Below are 18925 nucleotides of genomic sequence, written 5' to 3'. Positions count from 1 at the left end.
AAAGAACCTCCATAGTGTTCTGCATAGTGGCTGTACCAATTTACATTCCCACCAACAGCATATGAGGGTTCCCTTTTCTCCACACTCTCTCCAGCATTTGTTTTTAGATTTTCTGATAATGCCCATTCTAACTGGTGTGACGTGACATCTCATTGTAGTTTTGATTTGCATTTCTCTAGTAATTAGTGATGTTGAGCAGCTTTTCGTGTGCTTCTTGGCGATCTGTATGTCTTTTTTGGAGAAATGTTTATTTAGGTCTTCTGCCCACTTTTTTTTTTTTTTTTTTTGCGGTATGCAGGCCTCTCACCGTTGTGGCCTCTCCCGTTGAGGAGCCCAGGCTCCGGACGCACAGGCTCAGCGGCCATGGCTCACGGGCCTAGCCGCTCCGCGACATGTGGGATCTTCCTGGACCGGGGCACGAACCCATGTCCCCTGCATCGGCAGGCGAACTCTCCACCACTGTGCCACCAGGGAAGCCTCTGCCCACTTTTTGATTGGGTTGTTTGTTTTTTTGATATTGAGCTGTATGAGCTGCCTGTATATTTTGGAGATTAATCCGTTGTCAGTTACTTCATTTGCAAATATTTTCTCCCATTCTGAGGGTTGTCTTTTCATCTTGCTTATGGTCTCCTTTGCTGTGCAAAAGTTTTTAAGTTTAATTAGGTCCCATTTGTTTATTTTTGTTTTAATTTTCATTACTGTAGGAGGTGGGTCGAAAAAGATGTTGCTGTGGTTTATGTCAAAGAGTGTTTTGGGGACTTCCGTGGTGGTGCAGTGGTTAAGAATCCGCCTACCAAAGCAGGGGACATGAGTTTGAGCCCTGACCCGCGAAGATCCCACATGCCATGGAGCAACTAAGCCTGTGTGCCACACTACTGAGCCTGCAAGCCACAACTACTGAGCCTGCCTGTCACAACTACTGGAGCCCATGAGCCTAGAACCAGTGCTCCACAACAAGAGAAGCCACTGCAATGAGAAGCCTGTGCACCACAATGAAGAGCAGCCCCTGCTCAACGCAACTAGAGAAAGCCCGCACATAGCAATGAAGACCCAGTGCAGCCAAAAATAAATAAATAAATAAATAGAGTGTTCTGCCTATGTTTCCTCTAAGAGTTTTATAGTGTCTGGTCTTACATTTAGGTCTTTAATCCATTTTGAGTTTATTTTTGTGTATGGTGTTAGGGAGTGTTCTAATTCCATTCTTTTACATGTAGCTGTCCAGTTTTCCCAGCACCACTTATTGAAGAGACTGTCTTTTCTCCATTATATATTTTTGCCTCCTTTGTCATAGACTAGGTGACCATAGGTGTGTGGGTTTATCTCTGGACTTTCTCTCCTGTTCCATTGATCTATATTTCTGTTTTTGTGCCAGTATCATACTGTCTTGATTACTGTAGCTTTGTAATATAGTCTGAAGTCAGGGAGCCTGATTCCTCTAGCTCCGTTTTTCTTTCTCAAGATTGCTTTGGCTATTCGGGGTCTTTTGTGTTTCCACACAAATTGTAAAGTTTTTTGTTCTAGTTCTGTGAAAAATGCCATTGGCAATTTGATAGGGCTTGCATTGAATCTGTAGGTTGCTTTGGGTGGTATAGTCATTTTCACAACATTGATTCTTCCAATCCAAGAACATGGTAGGTATATCTCTCCATCTGTTTATGTCATCTTTGATTTCTTTCATCAGTGTTTTATAGTTTTCTCAGTAGAGGTCTTTGCCTCCTTAGGTAGGTTTATTCCTAGGTATTTTATTTTTTTGTTGCAATGGTAAATGGGATTGTTTCCTTAATTTCCCTTTTTGCCCTTTAATTGTTAGTGTATAGGAATACAAGAGATTTCTGTGTATTAATTTTGTATCCTGAAACTTTACCAAATTCATTGATTAGCTCTAGTAGTTTCCTGGTGGCATCTTTAGGATTCTCTATGTATAGTATCATGTCATCTGCAAACGGTGACAGTTTTTTGTTTTATTTTGTTTGTTTGTTTGTTTCTTGTGGTATGCGGGCCTCTCACTGTTGTGGCCTCTCCCGTTGTGGAGCACAGGCTCCGGACGTGCAGGCTCAGCGGCCATGGCTCACGGGCCCAGCTGCTCCGCGGCATGTGGGATCTTCCTGGACCGGGGCACGAACCCGTGTCCCCTGCATCGGCAGGCGGACTCTCAACCACTGCGCCACCACGGAAGCCCTGTTTGCCAGTATTTTGCTGAGGATTTTGTGTCTATGTTCATCAGTGATATTGGCCTGTAATTTTCATTTTTTGTGATATCTTTGTCTGGCTTTGGCATCAGGGTGATGGTAGCCTCGTAGAATGAGTTTGGGAGTATTCCACCCTCTGCAATTTTTTGGAAGAGTTTGAGAAGGATAGGTGTTAGCTCTTTTCTAAATGTTTGGTAGAATTCACCTGTGAAGCCATCTGGTCGTGGGCTTTCATTTGTTGGAAGATATTTAATCACAGGTTTAATTTCATTACTTGTGATTCATCTGTTCATATTTTATATTTCTTTTCGGTTCAGTCTCGGAAGGTTGTACTTTTCTAAGAATTTTTCCATTTCATCCAGGCTGTCCATTTTATTGCCATACAGTTGCTTGTAGTACTCTCTTATGATCCTTTGTATTTCTATGGTGTCAGTTGTAACTTCTCCTTTTTTGTTTCTAATTTTACTGATTTGAATCCTCTCACATTTTTTCTTGATGAGTCTGGCTAAAGGTTTATCATTTTTGTTTATCTTGGGCTTCCCTGGTTATGCAGTGGTTGAGAGTCCACCTGCCGATGCAGGGGACACGGGTTCGTGCCCCAGTCCGGGAAGATCCCTCATGCTGCAGAGCGGCTGGGCCTGTGAGCCATGGCCGCTGGGCCTGTGCGTCCGGAGCCCGTGTGTCAAGAGCCTGTGCTCCGCAACGGGAGAGGCCACAACAGTGAGAGGCTCGCGTACTGCAAAAAAAAAAAAAATTTTGTTTATCTTCTCAAAGAACCAGCTTTTAGCTTTATTGATCTTTGCTACTGTTTTCTTCTTTTCTACTTTATTTATTTCCTCTCTGATCTTTATTTCTTTCCTTCTACTAACTTTGAGTTTTGTTTGTTCTTCTTTCTCTAGTTGCTTTAGGTATAAGGTTAGGTTGTTTATTTGAGATTTTTCTTGTTTCTTGAGGTAGGATAGTATTGCTATAAACTTCCCTCTTAGAACTGCTTTTGCTGCATCCCATAGGTTTTGGGTTGTCATGTTTTCATTGTCACTTATTTCTAGTATTTTTTAATTTCCTCTTTAATTGCTTCAGTGTTCTCTTGGTTATTTAGTAGTATATTGTTTAGCCTCCATGTGTTTATATTTTTTACAGTTTTTTTTCCTGTAATTGATTTCTAATCTCATAGTGTTGTGGTCGGGAAAGATGCTTGATACAATTTCAATTTTCTTAAATTTACCAAGGCTTGATTTGTGACCCAAGATGTGATCTATCCTGGAGAATGTTCTGTGAGCACTTGAGAAGAAAGTGTATTTTGCCACTTTCAGGTGGAATGTCCTATAAATATCAATTAAGTCTATTTGGTCTATTGTGTCATTTAAAGCAGGGGTCCCTGACCCCTGGGCCACAGTCCTGTACCAGTACTAGTCCGTGGTCTGTTAGGAAACAGGCCACTCAGCAGGAGGTGAGCAGCAGGTGAGCGAGCGAACTTCATCTGCCACTCCCCATTGCTCCCCATCACTCACATTACCACCTGAACCTCCCCCCCACCCCATCCATGGAAAAATTGTCTTCTACGAAACCAGTCCCTGGTGCCAAAAATGTTGGGGACCACTGATTTAAAGCTTGTGTTTCCTTATTTATTTTCTGTTTGGATGATCTGTCCATTGGTGTAAGTGAGGTGTTTAAGTCTCCCACTACAATTGTGTTACTGTCGATTTCTCCTTTTAAGGCTGTTTGCACTTGCCTTATGTATTGAGGTGTTCCTATGTTGGGTGCATAGATATTTACAATTGTTATATTCTTGGATTAATCCTTTGATCATTATGTAGTGTCCTTCCTTGTCTCTTGTAATAGTCTTTATTTTAAAGTCTACCTTGTCTGATATGAGTATTGCTACTCCAGCTTTCTTTTGCAGAATCTCTCACTTTTTAAATGAAAATTTGTTTTAAATTACAAAAGTAATCCATGCTCATTCTAAATGAGTTCCAGCAATACAGAAATAATAAGAGTAAAAATGGCCAATCCTCAGAGGTAACTGCTATTAACAGTTTGGTGTGTGTCCTTGAGGGTTTTGTGTTTTTCCTGGAAAGAGCTGACCATTTTTTTTCCCCAATTAAACAAGGTCATCACTCATTTTTTTAAAAATGTAATACAGCTTGGACATCTTTCCACATCAGTACACATATGTCTGCCTCATTCTGCTTGACAGCTGCAGCGAATTCCATGATGTTGCTTATTGTGGTTGATTTAACCACTTCCTTGTTGTGGACATTTTGGATTCTCCCTGGTGATTCATATGCAGCCAGTCCAGCCTCTGTCCACATTTGGCAACCTTTGCTTTGCAGAGGTGGGGAGCCAGAGGCCCAGGGAGGGGTTGCAAGCAGGCCAGTGTCACAGAGCAAGTTAGTGGCAGAGACAGGCTTACAATTCTGGTCTCCTGATGTGCTCTTAGCATTGAACTATATCATTACAATTATTTTTTTAATGGTCAAAGGAACTTAATATTTTTCTGAACATACTCCTGATAGGAAGAGAAAAAACCTCAGCGTTAATTTCATCTTGTGTATTTCTGAGAATTGGATTTTTCCCCAAACTTTCTCGGAGCTTTCAGTTTTCATTATGTTCTTTGTAAGAGTTCATGATTCAATATTTTTTTCCTGCACATTGTTTCTGAAGCCAATGTTTTTAATGCTAGAAGCCCCAAATCCCACTTCCCCTGAGTATGACTATTCTTGGAGACCCTGATCAAATTCCACTTTAGGGACCCAAACCCTTCCCCATCATTCACCATAACCGATGAGCCTTTCTCTCAAGGAAACAAATGTAATTATAAAATTGTGACTGTGATCTATGTTCTTATTAAGTTAATTTCTCCAAGTCCTGTAGCTAATTTTCTGAGAAAGATAAATTACCCAATTGTAACAAGTATGACATGTAATGTTTGCAGAACCCTTGTGAGAATTTGCTCTTTGCCCAGAAATTATGCTTAATTTTCCTACTAAAGGAAGGAACATTAAGCCCGCCTCCCATGGGGTAAGAGAAGTTTGATTGTAAGTGACAACTGCCCATCAAGTCATGTCCTCTTTAAAGCAGATGCCCTCAGAGCTTGGTGCTGAGTTGCAGACAAATGTTTCCAAGTCTACTGCCTCTACCACAAAGGGGTTGGTCAGAAACTGCTCAGATTTGTGAGTAAGAAGGAAGAGATGTCATTCTCAGAAAACTGACCACAGTGTTGGCAACATCTGAACGTTGTTTAGCATTGTCTTGGGCAAAAGATAAAGGGAACACAGGACTACAGAGTAACTCTTTTGTCTGATACCTGCTTCTTGGGCCAGATAGAACTCTGGCTTCTATCTTAGAATCAGAAGTGGACCCCTCTCCTGGCTCCTAGATTGTGGCTTCAAAATATCATTGCCTCCTATAAGGACTGGACTCCTTGGAGAAATGGCTGATTCCAGGTCTGGAGCAGGAAATGTACAAAATGAGCCTGGAGCATCTTGTCATACCAAATGGCAAGGAATTTATCAAAGATGACTAGGATCCTACCGAAAGACTCAAGAGGGAAATTGAAGAGGCTCCTACTGGCCAAAGACAGGACACTTTTAGCATCTATAAGGATAGCAACTGCAATGAATTAAAACACATCAAATATGTTTCGATCCGCAAATTCATAGTGACTTTCAAAAAGAAACAAAAACAAAAATACAATGGTCATCTTTAAAGGATGCCAGGAGGACCAATTCATTAGTCTGAAAACTAGTAAATACATGGAAAGAATCATTCATTCTGCTTTTCCTATATAAACTATACCTCATGATAACCACATAGTAGATGAGAGAAATTATCTTTTAATGGAAATATTCCAGCTCATAAGTGAAGAAAGAGTGATAGATTTAGAATAGGCCCATGTTTCAACCTCTAGTGAAACCATGGATCTAGGCAATGATCACCAATGGCTGCTAAGATCACAGAAAGAGAGGCAAACAGACATCACGAGTCCTCTAAGGGAAGTACAGCAGACCCACCACCGCTGCAGTATTCTTGCCAAGAAAATCAAACCTGAATGTGAATGAGCTTTTAGATCTACCAATTTGCAAGGAGACAGAAAACATGTTAAACAACACCCTGGAAATGTTATCATCAAAATTCAGACTATGGGAAACTTTACAAGACAAACAACCTGTTCCTCCAACAAATATACTATAAAAAAATAAAATGAGGTAGTGGGGAACTTATAGATTCAAAGAGACTTAAGAGATGTATCAACCAGTCACAAAGGATGGATATTTCAATCCTGATTTGAACAAATAGGAAAAAAATGTTATGAGACAGGAAAATTTGAACACTCACAGGATATTTGACGATATTAGGAATTATTTTTAAATTTCCTTGAAATTCTCTATAATAAAGAGTTAAAAAAAAAAACAAAAAAACGAACAAAACAAACCTCAATCCAGAGAAGGAAGTCTCCCTGATCTTGATGAGCACCTAAAGTGATGACCCTGGGCAAATCATTTCCCCTCTCTGAGTTCCATCTCTTCACGGTTGAGTATGCTTACAAGTGATGGGGCTCTGATGGGTTGGGATAAGCACAACTGTCCATCCAATTTAAGGGTTTTCAGTCAGAGAAGATTTCAAATCTACTCTGACCTACATTTATCTGACCCTCGTGGAACTTTGTGAAGATTAATTTTTCACCCAGCGACATACTGCATTTCTTTTATCTTAATGCAGAGTGTTTGCTGGACATTGGGGAGGGCAGATATAGAGGCAAGGGATGTTTTTGACAAGATCCAAGGACTTTCCTGACACAAATGGGCAGTTACAGTAAAGGAGGGGAGAGCCCTGGAGTGTATTCCTAGAGGAGAGATGTCTGTGAAAGTGGTGGGTGGTGTTAGGTTGGTGGCGCGAAGGTTGCATCTGTAGGTTGGCTGCCCTACATTTTCTCAGATAACATCCGCTGTTTACTTGGAAATGTTGGCTGTCATGAGGAGGAGAAGGGGCTGAAGTAAAAGGGAATTGAGAAAGATGTTATAATATGCATGGGGTCTTAACTTCCATAGAATTTTTAAAATTTATTTGTATTTTGGCTGCGTTGGGTCTTCGTTGCTGCGTGGGCTTTCTCTAGTTGCGGTGAGCGGGGACCACTCTTCGTCGCAGTGCGCGGGCTTCTCGTTGTGGTGGCTTCTCTTGTTGCAGAGCATGGGCTCTAGGCGCTCGGGCTTCAGTAGTTGTAGCACGTGGGCTCAGTAGTTGTGGCTCGCAGGCTCTAGAGTGCAGGCTCAGTGGTTGTGGCACACGGGCTTAGTTGCTTCGTGGCATGTGGGATCTTCCTGGACCAAGGCTCAAACCTGTGTCCCCTGCATTGGCAGGCGGATTCTTAACCACTGTGCCACCAGGGAAGCCCCCATAGAATATTTTGACATTATTTATTCCTTTGAGCAAGATGACACATTGTCCAGTTCCACAGCACTGACGGTCATCATCAAGACAAGGCTTCCTAGAAATCTGCAAGTCAGACAGACCCCTGTCCTTCTTTCCATGTATCAGTTAGCAATGCTTTTACTTGCAAGTATGGAAGCCACTGAATAACGGGCTTAAGTAAACAGGGTTTTTTTCTTTTTTTTTAATCACATAGCGGTACATCCAAATTAGGGGCTGTATTATCTCAGTGACTCTGAGCTGGCATCTCTTTTCCTCATGGTTATAAAATGGTTACACCAGCTCCAGGCATCACAATCTCACACCATATTAGAGGCAGTAAGGAGGAGTTACCTTCTCAGTCTCTCGTCTTTTATCAGGAAGAAAAAGTCTTTCTCAGAAGCCCCCTAGAAGACTTCCATTTATGTTTCATTGGCCAGAACTGGGTCACATACTCAACTCAATGCAAGCTGGGAGAATAAGCATTGACTTTCCCAGTCTATACTGTGGGAGGTGGGCAAGAGAGAGAGGGGTTTGGGACAGCTGTTGGGACAGGCAATCAGTAAGTTTGCTTCTTCCAAGTTTTCCTGCTCCTGAGCAGGGTTTCCTGCACTATTCACCCTTTTCTTTTAAATGGGTCTTGTAATCTCTGCCCCCCTGCCTCTGAGATATAATATGGTATGTGTATTATACCATCTACCTGAGGGTAGAGACAACTCTTGCTGTTGGATGGTGTTTGAGTTGAGCACTGCTGTTTACTCCCTACGTCTGCCTTTCCTTGTGGACATCCATTCAGGAAGGCTTGGATCTTGTAAAAAAAATGTTGGGCCTCCATCAGTCAGATAATCAGCACATGTTTACAGAGTAATCTCCATTTGCCAAGCCCTGTGGAGGGCTGGGGTAGAGTCGGTGGGGGGGTGGCGGGGAGCAGGGATGTTTAAGCAGCCACTCCTGGACTCTGGGACCACACAGGCTGGTTGGCGGAAAATGTCAGAAACCAAGGAGATGTGGAATGACAACACAGGACCACAGTAGAAGCCCTGCCTGTACAAAGCAGTCTGTAATTGTGAGCCTAATGTGGGGGCAAGAGACAGGGAGAGAAGATGCCCTAAAGGAGGTGGGTGCTGGCCTTCAAAATAAAAAAGATTTGAGAGGCTCAGAGGAGTGGGATCAGGGTCTGGACCCATGTGGCTGGATGGCAAGGATTATGTAGGACTCTATAAAGCTCTTGGTACTTTACAAACTTTAACTCCTTTCATCTCCACACCAACCAGGCCAAGTGGGTTTTATTGTCCTCATTTTACAATAGCAAGGGGCCAAGGCTCAAAGTGGTTGAATAATTTACCCAAGGTTTGCTAGCCAGCATGGAGGATAGCTTAATCACAGTTCCTGCCTACCAGTTCATTTTCCCCTATTCTCCCTTTCCTAACAGTTTTGCCCACTAGCCCAGGAGAGGTCATATGACTCAGGCCTGGCCAATCATTGTACCCTATTCCCCTCAGTTGTGATTGGTCCAGGGGTGGTCATGTGACCTGAACCAGTTCTGTAAGGAAATCAAAATGGAGTAAGAGATGGAGGGAGAGGTATGGAAGGGGCTCTGCCTTCTAGGCCCTAAGGCCCAGCTCCTGCAGCTTTTGCTTGAGTCCTGAGAGCTTCCCTAGCATTCCTCACAACCAGGGAGGTCAGCACATTCCTTAAAAAAAAAAAAAAAAAAAAAGCTTTATTAAGATATAATTCACATTACACACAATTCATCTATTTAAAATGTATAATTCAGTGGTTTCTAGTGTATTTGTACAGTTGTGCAACGATTACCACATCAGTTTTAGAACATTTTCTTCACCCCCCCCAAAGAAACTCTTTACTCCCTTTTTCCCCCAACACCCCCAGCCTTAGGCAACCACCAATCTACTTTCTGTCTCTATGGATTTATCTGTTCTGGACATTTCATATAAATGGAATCATACACTACGTGGTCCTTTGTGACTGGCTTCTTACCCTTAGCACAATATTTTCAAGGTTCAGCCGAGTTGTGGCAGCGTACATTCTTCTTTGTTGGGACTGGTTGGGGTTGGGTTTCTAGCACTTGTAAACTAAAGGTGTGGCCAGGAGTTGGAGCCACGTCTGACAGACACCAAAGCCCTCATTCTTTCTGTTTTACCTGGTGAGGCCAAGTCCTGGAGGGCTTGAAGTCCAGGCCAGAGTTTGACCTTTCTGTTGCAGACCATGGGGATTACTGAGCAGGGGAGTGACATGTTTAGAGCAGCATTTTCGTGAGACTATTCTGATGACAGTGATATTTTGTGTAGGTGTTCATCCTACACGTATGTGTATATTATATATCGTATGCAATGTGTGTACACACAAATATTTGAATGAGAAACACTGTGACTTTTCCTCTGGAAAATGAAGAAGGAACAGGATTCAAGAGAAACAGGCTACGGACTATGTTCTGAGTCTAAGTGAACCAGTGGTGCTGCATAGAAGCCCAGGTCCTCCCCTTCCTTAGGGGTCCCACTCCAGCCCCTTTCCTCCAAGAAGTCGTCAGACAACTCCTCTTAGATGTAAGCAATAGAGTCTTTGAGGGGAGGCTGAGGTCCCCCATGAGCAAAGTAGGGTTCTGGGCTGCAGAGGTGTGAGAAGTCAGGTAAAGGTGTCCTCATTTAAACTCAGGTGGTGGCACCTGGGCCTTAGGTGTCGGCTCCATCAGCTTAGGTGTGAGCTCTTTAAGGGTCACTGTCTTCTGGCTTCATCCATGCCCAAACACTGTTGATCAGCCAACTCTGGCCTGGCTTTGCCAAGAACCCTTGTGCCTAGGATGGCAAGGAGAAACGCCCAAGAAGCCGGGCAGTCAACGTAAAGGAGGGCAGGGGCAATGGTGGGGTCCATGGGGAGGCAGAGGGTGTAAGTTCCACTTAAAAAGGGGGAAGCTGCCAAGCCACCTGTGGCCCCATGAGAGATGCCAGATTTTCCCAATTTTTCTTCTAAGGAAAGAGAAGTCCAGATTTTCATGTAAAATCTAATTTTCAAATGTTAAAGTTGGCGACTGTGGATTATTGTCCTGTTGCATGTTGGGATCCATTCTTCTCCTGGCTACGTCCTGGGGGGGTGACTCTTGTGGGCAGCACCCTCGCCCTCCCTCCCCCTCCCCACTCTCTTGCCCTCTAGATTCCAGATGGGTTTGGCCAGTGGTTAGAATAGATAGATCAGAGATTGAAAATTGGGAGGTCAGGATATTTAACGCCCTTGTTGCAAGCCAGAGACTCTCCCCCGACCCTCTGAACCGCCATCTACCCACATACTGGGGCCATTGTTTTGGCAGTGATCACATTCCTCTGTGTACTGCCACAGCTCCTACACGGTGGTGGTCTCTCTCCCAGGCTATAGCTCTTGTGGTCTGGTGACCCTTCTGTCCCTCTGTCTAGGGGAGTACCGGTTCCCTGCTGCTTGTCTCTGAGTGTCTCACCATCCTTCGTTGGTTCTCTTCATCCCGTCCACGTAAATGCCTGTGTAAATAGTCCCTTCATTCTGAGCTCTCCTCAGTTAACCCTTTTGAGCATGCCCTCCCTTTCCTGCTGGGAACCACCAATATATCAGCTAATTCAATTAAAAAACAACACTGTGAGATCCAGACACACCTGGATCTGCTGTGTGAATCCTGTCAGAGGAAGCCCAGCTCACAACCCCTGCCATATGCTCCAAGCACTGCACCTGGGCAGCAGGCAGAAGCAGAAATCACTACGCAGACCAATGCAGTGCTGGGGTCAACAGGTACACCATGACCTTGTGTGGAAACCGAAGAGTCAGTCCAAAGAAGGAGAAAGCCTTGAGGTGTGTACAGCCAGTTTAATGGTTGATGAAACCATAGAGATGCCAAACTATGGAGCACCAGGGACACAGAGGCACGAAGCCTTGGGGGGAAACACTACAGCATTATCGTGGGGGAAAACAGGATCACCTAATGTTGATACTGGGAAAGAGGAGGTCCACTGGCAGCTCAGAACTATGACATTCCTCAGGGGAACATGAATCCACCCCCAAAGCAGGAGCAAGCCAGCCGCCTTCACTCCCGAACATAAATCCTCGTGCAGACCACATCATCGGCGCCGAACGTCTGCAGAGAAGGAAAACCAATCAGTGCAGATGTCTGTGCAAAAATGTTCAAAGCAGATCGCTAATAAGGCCACTTGCTGCCCTGTTAAACTCTGTAACAGACATTCAATTTCCTGTGTGGTGCGCTCACGCTCAGCCCTAAGGGTTTTTTTCTTTCTTTCTTTCTTGTTTCTTTTTTTTTTTCCCTCCCTTACACTCTGTATTGGCAGAGAGGCAACAGGGGTATAGAATTATGTTGTATGCAATTTTCCACTACTTCTGGAACCTGGGAATGCTGACGTAAAAAATGCAAGTTTCCTGGCTTTGGTTTTTTAAATTAAACTGAAGTGGGTGGCGGGGAGTATGCCATATTGGACATTTCTGAAATGGTTCTGTCTCTTTTCAAGTGACTTCAAGAGAGCAAGGGGCTTGGGCAGCTGGAACCCTGGGGTTCAGCACTGACCAGCCAGGTGGGATAGCTTCAGAGAGGGTGTAGAAGTACCTTCCAGGAAGCAATTGTCCAGCCTGGGAGACGCCTGAGATGTTGTATAAGTAATACTCAGGTTACCTGCAAGCTAGAAACATGGTCTCAACTGCAAAAGCACAGTGTCATTGGCACCCAGACCCAGCTCTGCAACTCACAGCTGGGTGAGCTGGGGCACTGCTCTGGTCTCTTGGACAGTTTGGGGATGGAGGGGGGAGGGAGTTGAGGGGAGGGGTGCAATTGAACAAGATCCCACAGCTCTTTCCAGCTACTATTCTGTGACTGTTTGTTTGTTTGCTGTGGGGAGGACACAAATCATTCCACGAATGGAGGAGCACTGTTTCTTCTGGCCTCTGAAATGATATCACTGTAAGTAAGCTGTCTCAACTCTTCCAAAAACTAGCAATTATTTATAGGCCTGCTCTCCTAGGTCTCTCACAGGCAATTGGAACAGAGACAGCAATATGTATGTTAAAAAAAACACAAAATAAAAAAAAAAAAAAAACAGAATTTCCCCACTCTGTAGACTGACGTAGATATGTTTGTTTGCAGACGTACATTTTTCTGTGGGAGGGTCCCTATCTTTCAGATTGTCAAAGGGGCCTGAGGTTAAGAGCCCTGAACTCAGAGCTTGAATATACTTGGATCTTCCCCTGGGTCCCTCAGTTGACCATGAGATGCTCTCAGGGAACATGAGTTGGGACGTTATTCAAACATGTGTGTTTCAGGGAAATACTAGTCATTAGTGATTATGAAGGAAGTAAATGCTCATCACCAGCCTCTTTTCTAAGTAGGGAACTTCTGATCACACCGGCACAGCTGTGCCTGCTCTGGACACCTTCTCTGTCCTATTCCCTTTCCTCATTAGTGAGGAATGCAGATGTTGCCGGGTGCTGGGGCAGGGTGAAGCAGGGGTTCCCGTGGAAATTCACCTCTCAGATGTCCAGACCGCTCAGAACCTTGTCAGTTTTCTGAAACTCTGCCAGCTCTATGGCCATGGAGTGTCACGTGGAAGGGCAGAGTTTGGGGACTGGACTCTATACCTGTGCTGGAATGACCGACACCTCCCCCAGGCCAACAAATGGCTTCACGAAACAAGAAGAAATCGCTACATTTCCAATCACATTTGAAATGTCCTTCTCAGCCTGCAAACTATGCTCAGAGGTTCCTGAAAGAAACTCTCGTATAATGTGCCCGAGTCGTTTAAGGGACTACACTCAATTTTCAAAGTAAGGCAATTTACAGCTGGGGGTGCTGGGAGAGCTTATTTAAGTTAACTAGAATAAATTTCCTCTTGTTATACAGAGACAGCATCTCCCTACATTTGGATTTATTAATGATAATAACCCTTGGAACAAAAGCCCACATTTTAGAACCCAAATGCCAAGAATTAATCCTCCCTTTGAGGCTCATATGTATGTCTGCTGAGCCAGGGAAGGATGCACGGGTGGAGCTGTAGTGGGAGATTTGGAAGTGGTGGAGTCTCCTAGCAGAACTGTGTCCATGCGCTGGCTGCTCAGATACTACTGAGATTAATAAAATCACACTTTCTCACGGACCACACGGAGCCTACTTAACCCTTAGCTACACTCAAGAACTCTAAAATCATCTCCCTATTTTCTATCCCTGGACCAATCAACCATATGTGCCTTTTCCTCTTAAATTTCCATGTCTCCGCCTCAAATTGCTCCCCCAACCCCATCAACTATTCCTGCCCTTGAAACAACATTAACCAGATTGCAAATGAAGCCAGTTCTTTCTCACGAAAGAATGTGAAATCATCTCAGGGAAGGACAAGAGGAGAGAGCGAGTGAGATCAAGCAGCCTCCGTTAAAGTAATAGAGACAGCTCAATTTAGGGTCTTCTTGCAGAATAAACACGTAATTTCAGGGCTGAGAGAGACCTCAGGGATCAAACTTTAGCCCAACCCCTCATTTTACAGCTCAAGGAGGGAAGGGCCATGCCCAGGTCACACAGCGAGTCCTGTCCTAGCATTCCTTGCCACCTCCTTTTCCGACATTTCAGGGTGACACTTGCTAGGGTGGGGCAGGCAGGCAGTCTTCGAGTGGAGATGTTAACAACAGGTCTGATGGAGAACAAAGGATATCATTTCCTGGTTATCCACAACAGCGTTCCCCTTTTCTAGTGGGAGCACTGGGGGGACGGGGAAGGGTATTACAAGGAAAGCTTGGTCTCTGTTCTGAAATACAAAGGGAGAGTGGCAGGGAGGTGTCCTTTCCTCTATCCTCTTTGCCCCTGTACCTAAATAAAGGGGGAGGAGGTGTGTGATTAAACTACAGGGGTTTCTAACTTGGCCTCACCAGGTATATTTTGTGTGGCCAGGGATGTTTAAAATGTTTCGATCTGATTACCTTTAAGGTAGAGCCCACCCCCCTCAGTTCTAAAGGCCCCACCCTCCACATTGTGTTAACACTGTGACTGCCCCAAATTAGCATCACTATACTTGTCTGGCTCCCGAAGGCCACTGGCGTTTATAAGTCCGGGGGTAAAAATGTTCTTTAAGGCTCTCAGTGCAGGCATACTAAAATTTCTGAAATCTTTCCCAGGCAGCAAAATGGGGAATGAGGAGGGGGTGGGGCGGTGGGGGGAATCCCTTCTGCAGAGTGAACGCTGGGACCTCCCAGAGCCCAAGCATTCGGAGCCCGGCTGGAGGGGAGGCCGGTTTAAGCAAGTCAGCGAGTCACCACAGGGATGCGTGGGTTTGTATAGAGGCTGGCAAGGCAGCCTGTCTCTAGGCCCTGCTCTGCCCTCTGAGCCACTCCTCTCTCCTGCCAACCATCTAACAGTGATTTCCTCTGACCTAAACTGTCATCTCAAGCTTTCTGCTCACATGTTAACCCAGGGCAAAGAGTGTCTCTCCCTGAATGCATGAGTGAAGATGATGATCTTGGGGCCCGCCACAGGCAACATCTGGAGAACTGTGGGCTTGTTTCAGGGTCAAGGGGCCTCGCTCACCAGGATGAGCTCGTCGTTGGCCAGCTCGCGGGTCCAGTAGGTTTTGGGGCCGTCCCCCTCGAGGAGAGTTTGTGTGCAGTGGATCTTGTTCTCATTCTCCCAAGTGGCTAAACTCTGCCGGCAGGAAAACCATTAGTGACGTTAATTACACTCTTGGCAGTGGGAGCAGAGACAACAATGAGCATGGGAGAATAATTGCTGTGCAGAGAAGCAACACATGGTCCCTGTCAGCGCGGCTCAGAACCTTCTGTGCTGTGCTGTATTGAGCCTAAATTCAGAGGGCTGACCGCGGATTTTATGGGGTATAAATATACCTTGTATTACACAAGTACACACACACACACACTCACCGAAGCAGCAAAGCCTCAGGCACATTTTACATCTCCAGGAATAAAACGGACGGCACACAATGATTCCTTTATGTCAAAATGGACGACCCCTTCAAGCAATTTGGCTATTCAAGGCACGAAGCTTCTCATATCAGAAGTACAAAATTTTAGAATGGTAAAGACACCATGTTTGTAACCACGTCTGTAGTCAGCGGATCAGGAGCTCTGTTCCTTGCATGGATTTGGGGATGAGGCCTTCCTTTCTGTTTGCCCTCATCAGACACAGCACACAGCCTGCTCTGAGAAGCCTGAGCGTCTCTGGCTCTGAGGATAAAAACACAGCCACTTCCCAGGTTACATGTCTCTAGAAAAAAATTTTTTTAAGTCTGAAGGGTCTTCATTCTGTTGTAGGTGGGAGGCAAAAGGAGGGATTCCCTGCAGTTTTACCCAGCGTCTGCACAAAGCAAAATGCTGAACAGCTGGGTTCCGAGGCTGTACTGAATGCGCACATACTTGCTTTTTAACTAACACATGGGACACATTCACTAGGCAGGGCAGGAATAAAGCCCCACTCTCCAGGCTGTCGTGTGAACCTTTGATTTTTCTTTTTTAACCAGAATTACTGTCTCTGGCAGTAGTCACCATTGGATGTCCCCAAACTGAGTCCTGCCTATCGCCAGGGCTTCTACCTTAAGACTCCCAGACCTTCCCTCTAAGCTGTCCTGCTCTTTTGTTTTTATAAACGGTGCAGTGGCTGGGGCTCCAATCCTGCCAGCTCCAAGCCCGGACATCATTTTCAGGCTGTGCTAATCTGGGGGCCAAATATTGCTTTGTGGGACAGCGTGCTCCTGGGGGTCTGTGACTCTGTGTCCTCCCAAACCCCATGCCCAGAGAGTCCCACTCTAGATCAGACAGGCACCACTCAGGAAAGGTGAAAAACAATTTCTCACTCTCTGGAATGTTATTCATTCTTTCTTTAAACCTTGGGGAGGGGAGGGAGACATTTTGTCACTTTTAAACTAAGTGCTAGCAGCAGCAAATTGTTTTTCCATCTGTCCTCAAAATGCATGAGGGGCCAACCCTCCATTCTACTCCAGAGACCAACCAAAGGCAATTTTTGCCCATCTAAAAAAGGAATTTACAACCCCTTGCTTCAGTCCACCCGTTCATCCACCCTGGGACCTATATACAAAGAAATACAGAATTCTTGCCCTTGAGGACTAAGAGAGAGCACTTAGTCCATTTTCCAGGCAGAATCTGCCTTGCTTTTGGAAAGATTCCGTCGTTTCCTTTAAGAAACCAAACTGAGGGCGGGCGGGAGAGGTCCCGGGGCCATCGAGACTGCTGAAACTGGATCCAGAGCATTCTCAGGGCGCCCAGGGACCCGGGCGGGCGGGACTCGAGAGCTGCCGCTCCACCTGCGGCAGGAAACGTGGCAGCCTCGGGGAGGGAACCTGGTGGCCCTGAAACCTCCTCCTCCCCGCCGCCTCCTGCGCTCGCGCTGAGGATCGCAGCAAAACGCTGCTGCGGAAGCCCCTGCAAGGAACGCGGTGCAACCCACAGCCCGCACTTTAGGCGCGGCTGTTAGCACCTCGGGAGGCGACTTAGGGATAAGGTTGGGGAGGGGTTGGGGTAGGCCTTTCTCTTGAGCCCAGGGCAACGCGGTGCACAGATCCTCTCTTCAAACAGCCGGTGCACACGCCCCGCAAGGAAAGGGCGCCACAGGCTGCAAAAGGAGCCGGGGGTTCGTCTGGCTGCAGCGGTTCACGGGTAGGGAGCGGGGACGCGGGAACGCTGCCCAGACTCTGGGGCCTCACCCTGCACTTGCGTCCGTCCACTGTCTCCTCCTCAAAGCCTTCTCCGACCTTGAAGTTGATCTCAGTCGTGCGCACCGTGGTGGATGTCTTGATGTAAAACTGATCCCCGTCCTGGCGGATCTCCACGTGCGGCTTGGACGCAGCCGCCACCGCCACTTTCCTCAGCATGGCGTTCACACCTGCGCCGGGAAGAAAGAGTGCGACTCACGGGGACTCGCCACCCGCTAGTCATCCCAGGACTGGCCCGGCACTTCTCAAACCCTCTGACTATATATAGATGGGGGCCTTAAAACTGATTCATTCCTCCCCCTGCCCTCGCCCTGATTTTTTTTTTTTCCGAGGTGAGCAACTGAGGCTCAGAGAGGGTAAGCGGCCTTCCCTGAGCAGCACAGTGTATTTCGTGGTAGGGCCTGATCTCAAACTGAGTCGCCAGTTTTAAAGTCCCTGACCCACCTAGGACTTCAGTAATAACCTCTCCTCGCGATTAGCTAGCTCGAGATAAAGGCCGAACCGTCGGGGAAAGCGCCAAGCATCCAGCAAACGCTCTCTGGATGCGCGGATCCCGGGCTCTACTCGCCACTTCTAGATGGGGTGTGCCTTGGAATTCGCCCCAATCTATCGCACCGGGGACTCCCTCTTGCCTGGCGTTGGTCCCTAAAGCCCACCCTCTGCGGGTCGGGGGCACCGCCGGCTGCTACTCCCCGTCGGGGCGCGCCGTCCGCGCCAGCTTACCCAGAGCCTTGAGCAGCTCGTCGAAATTCTCGCTGCTGCGCATCTTCCAGGTGCCGGCGAAATTGGGCATCTTGGCAGTGGTGGCGGCGGCGGGAAGGTGGCGGCAGGCACGGACAGCTGCGGCGCAGCGGGCACACTCCAAGCTGCAAGGCGGAGACTGCGGCTCTGCGCCCAGCCCCACGCGCCTTGAGTCTCCGGGAGAGCGCCCCCAACCCCCGCGCTGCTCCAAGCACCGCCCCGCCAGCACCGCCCCTGCCCCCCGCGGCCCCTACCCAGCGTGAGCCCTGCTCCCAGCCCTACCGTGCCCCACTCTGCCCTTTGGCGTTCCAGTCTCCAGTGGTGCAGGCTTGGCACCAGCTCTCCTACAACTCTGGGTGGGGGGTGGCGCCTCTGCCACCCCCAGGCTACTCACATCCTTCTTTAAAGTGGGTGGTGGGAGAGGGTTAGCTGAAACAAGATTGGCCAAGAGGGGCAAATTGTTGAAGCTAGGCGGTGGGGACTTGGGAAAATCATTATACCATTCCCTCTACTTTTGCATTTGTTTGAGAATATACATAATATAAAGTTAAAATAAGTGGGTAGTGGGTCCACCAGGGGCTGAGAGACTTTCCCCACTCCCAGTCGCCTCCACTCGCAGTCTGGGATCCTATTCCGCACCCCTCCTACCCCCCCAACCCCCCAACCTCCATAACACCACCACCACCAGCATCACCACCACCACAAACAGGACCATGGGAGCAAGTGGCGGAAAAACCTCAAACCACTCCAGCACCGTCTGGGCGCTGCTGTGCAGAACCCAGGATCGCGCGAGATTGTGGGTCCTCCACGTTGGTAGGGCGGGAGGGAGCCCAGGCTGCTGTACCCTTGTGGGTAGCTCAGACATACTGCGGTTCGAGA

The 18925-nt window shown here is 46.8% G+C and overlaps 1 protein-coding gene across 1 annotated transcript; it reads right to left on the bottom strand.

Moving 5' to 3' along the window:
* Positions 1-11356: 11356 nt before the first annotated feature.
* Positions 11357-18257, bottom strand: CRABP1 (cellular retinoic acid binding protein 1). Its single transcript, XM_022579477.2, has 4 exons — positions 18029-18257; positions 17297-17475; positions 15151-15264; positions 11357-11712 (listed from the first exon to the last, which is right to left on the bottom strand). The coding sequence occupies exons 1-4, from the start codon at positions 18096-18098 to the stop codon at positions 11662-11664; spliced, it is 414 nt and encodes a 137-aa protein (XP_022435185.1). The 5' UTR covers positions 18099-18257; the 3' UTR covers positions 11357-11661.
* Positions 18258-18925: the final 668 nt, after the last annotated feature.

This window comes from Delphinapterus leucas, chromosome 2 (genome assembly GCF_059928025.1).
Source record: "Delphinapterus leucas isolate spDelLeu-1000000601 "Yukka" chromosome 2, BTC_Dleu_Yukka2, whole genome shotgun sequence".
Classification (NCBI taxonomy): Eukaryota; Metazoa; Chordata; class Mammalia; order Artiodactyla; family Monodontidae; genus Delphinapterus; species Delphinapterus leucas.
This window is presented reverse-complemented; position numbering and strand designations above follow the sequence as displayed.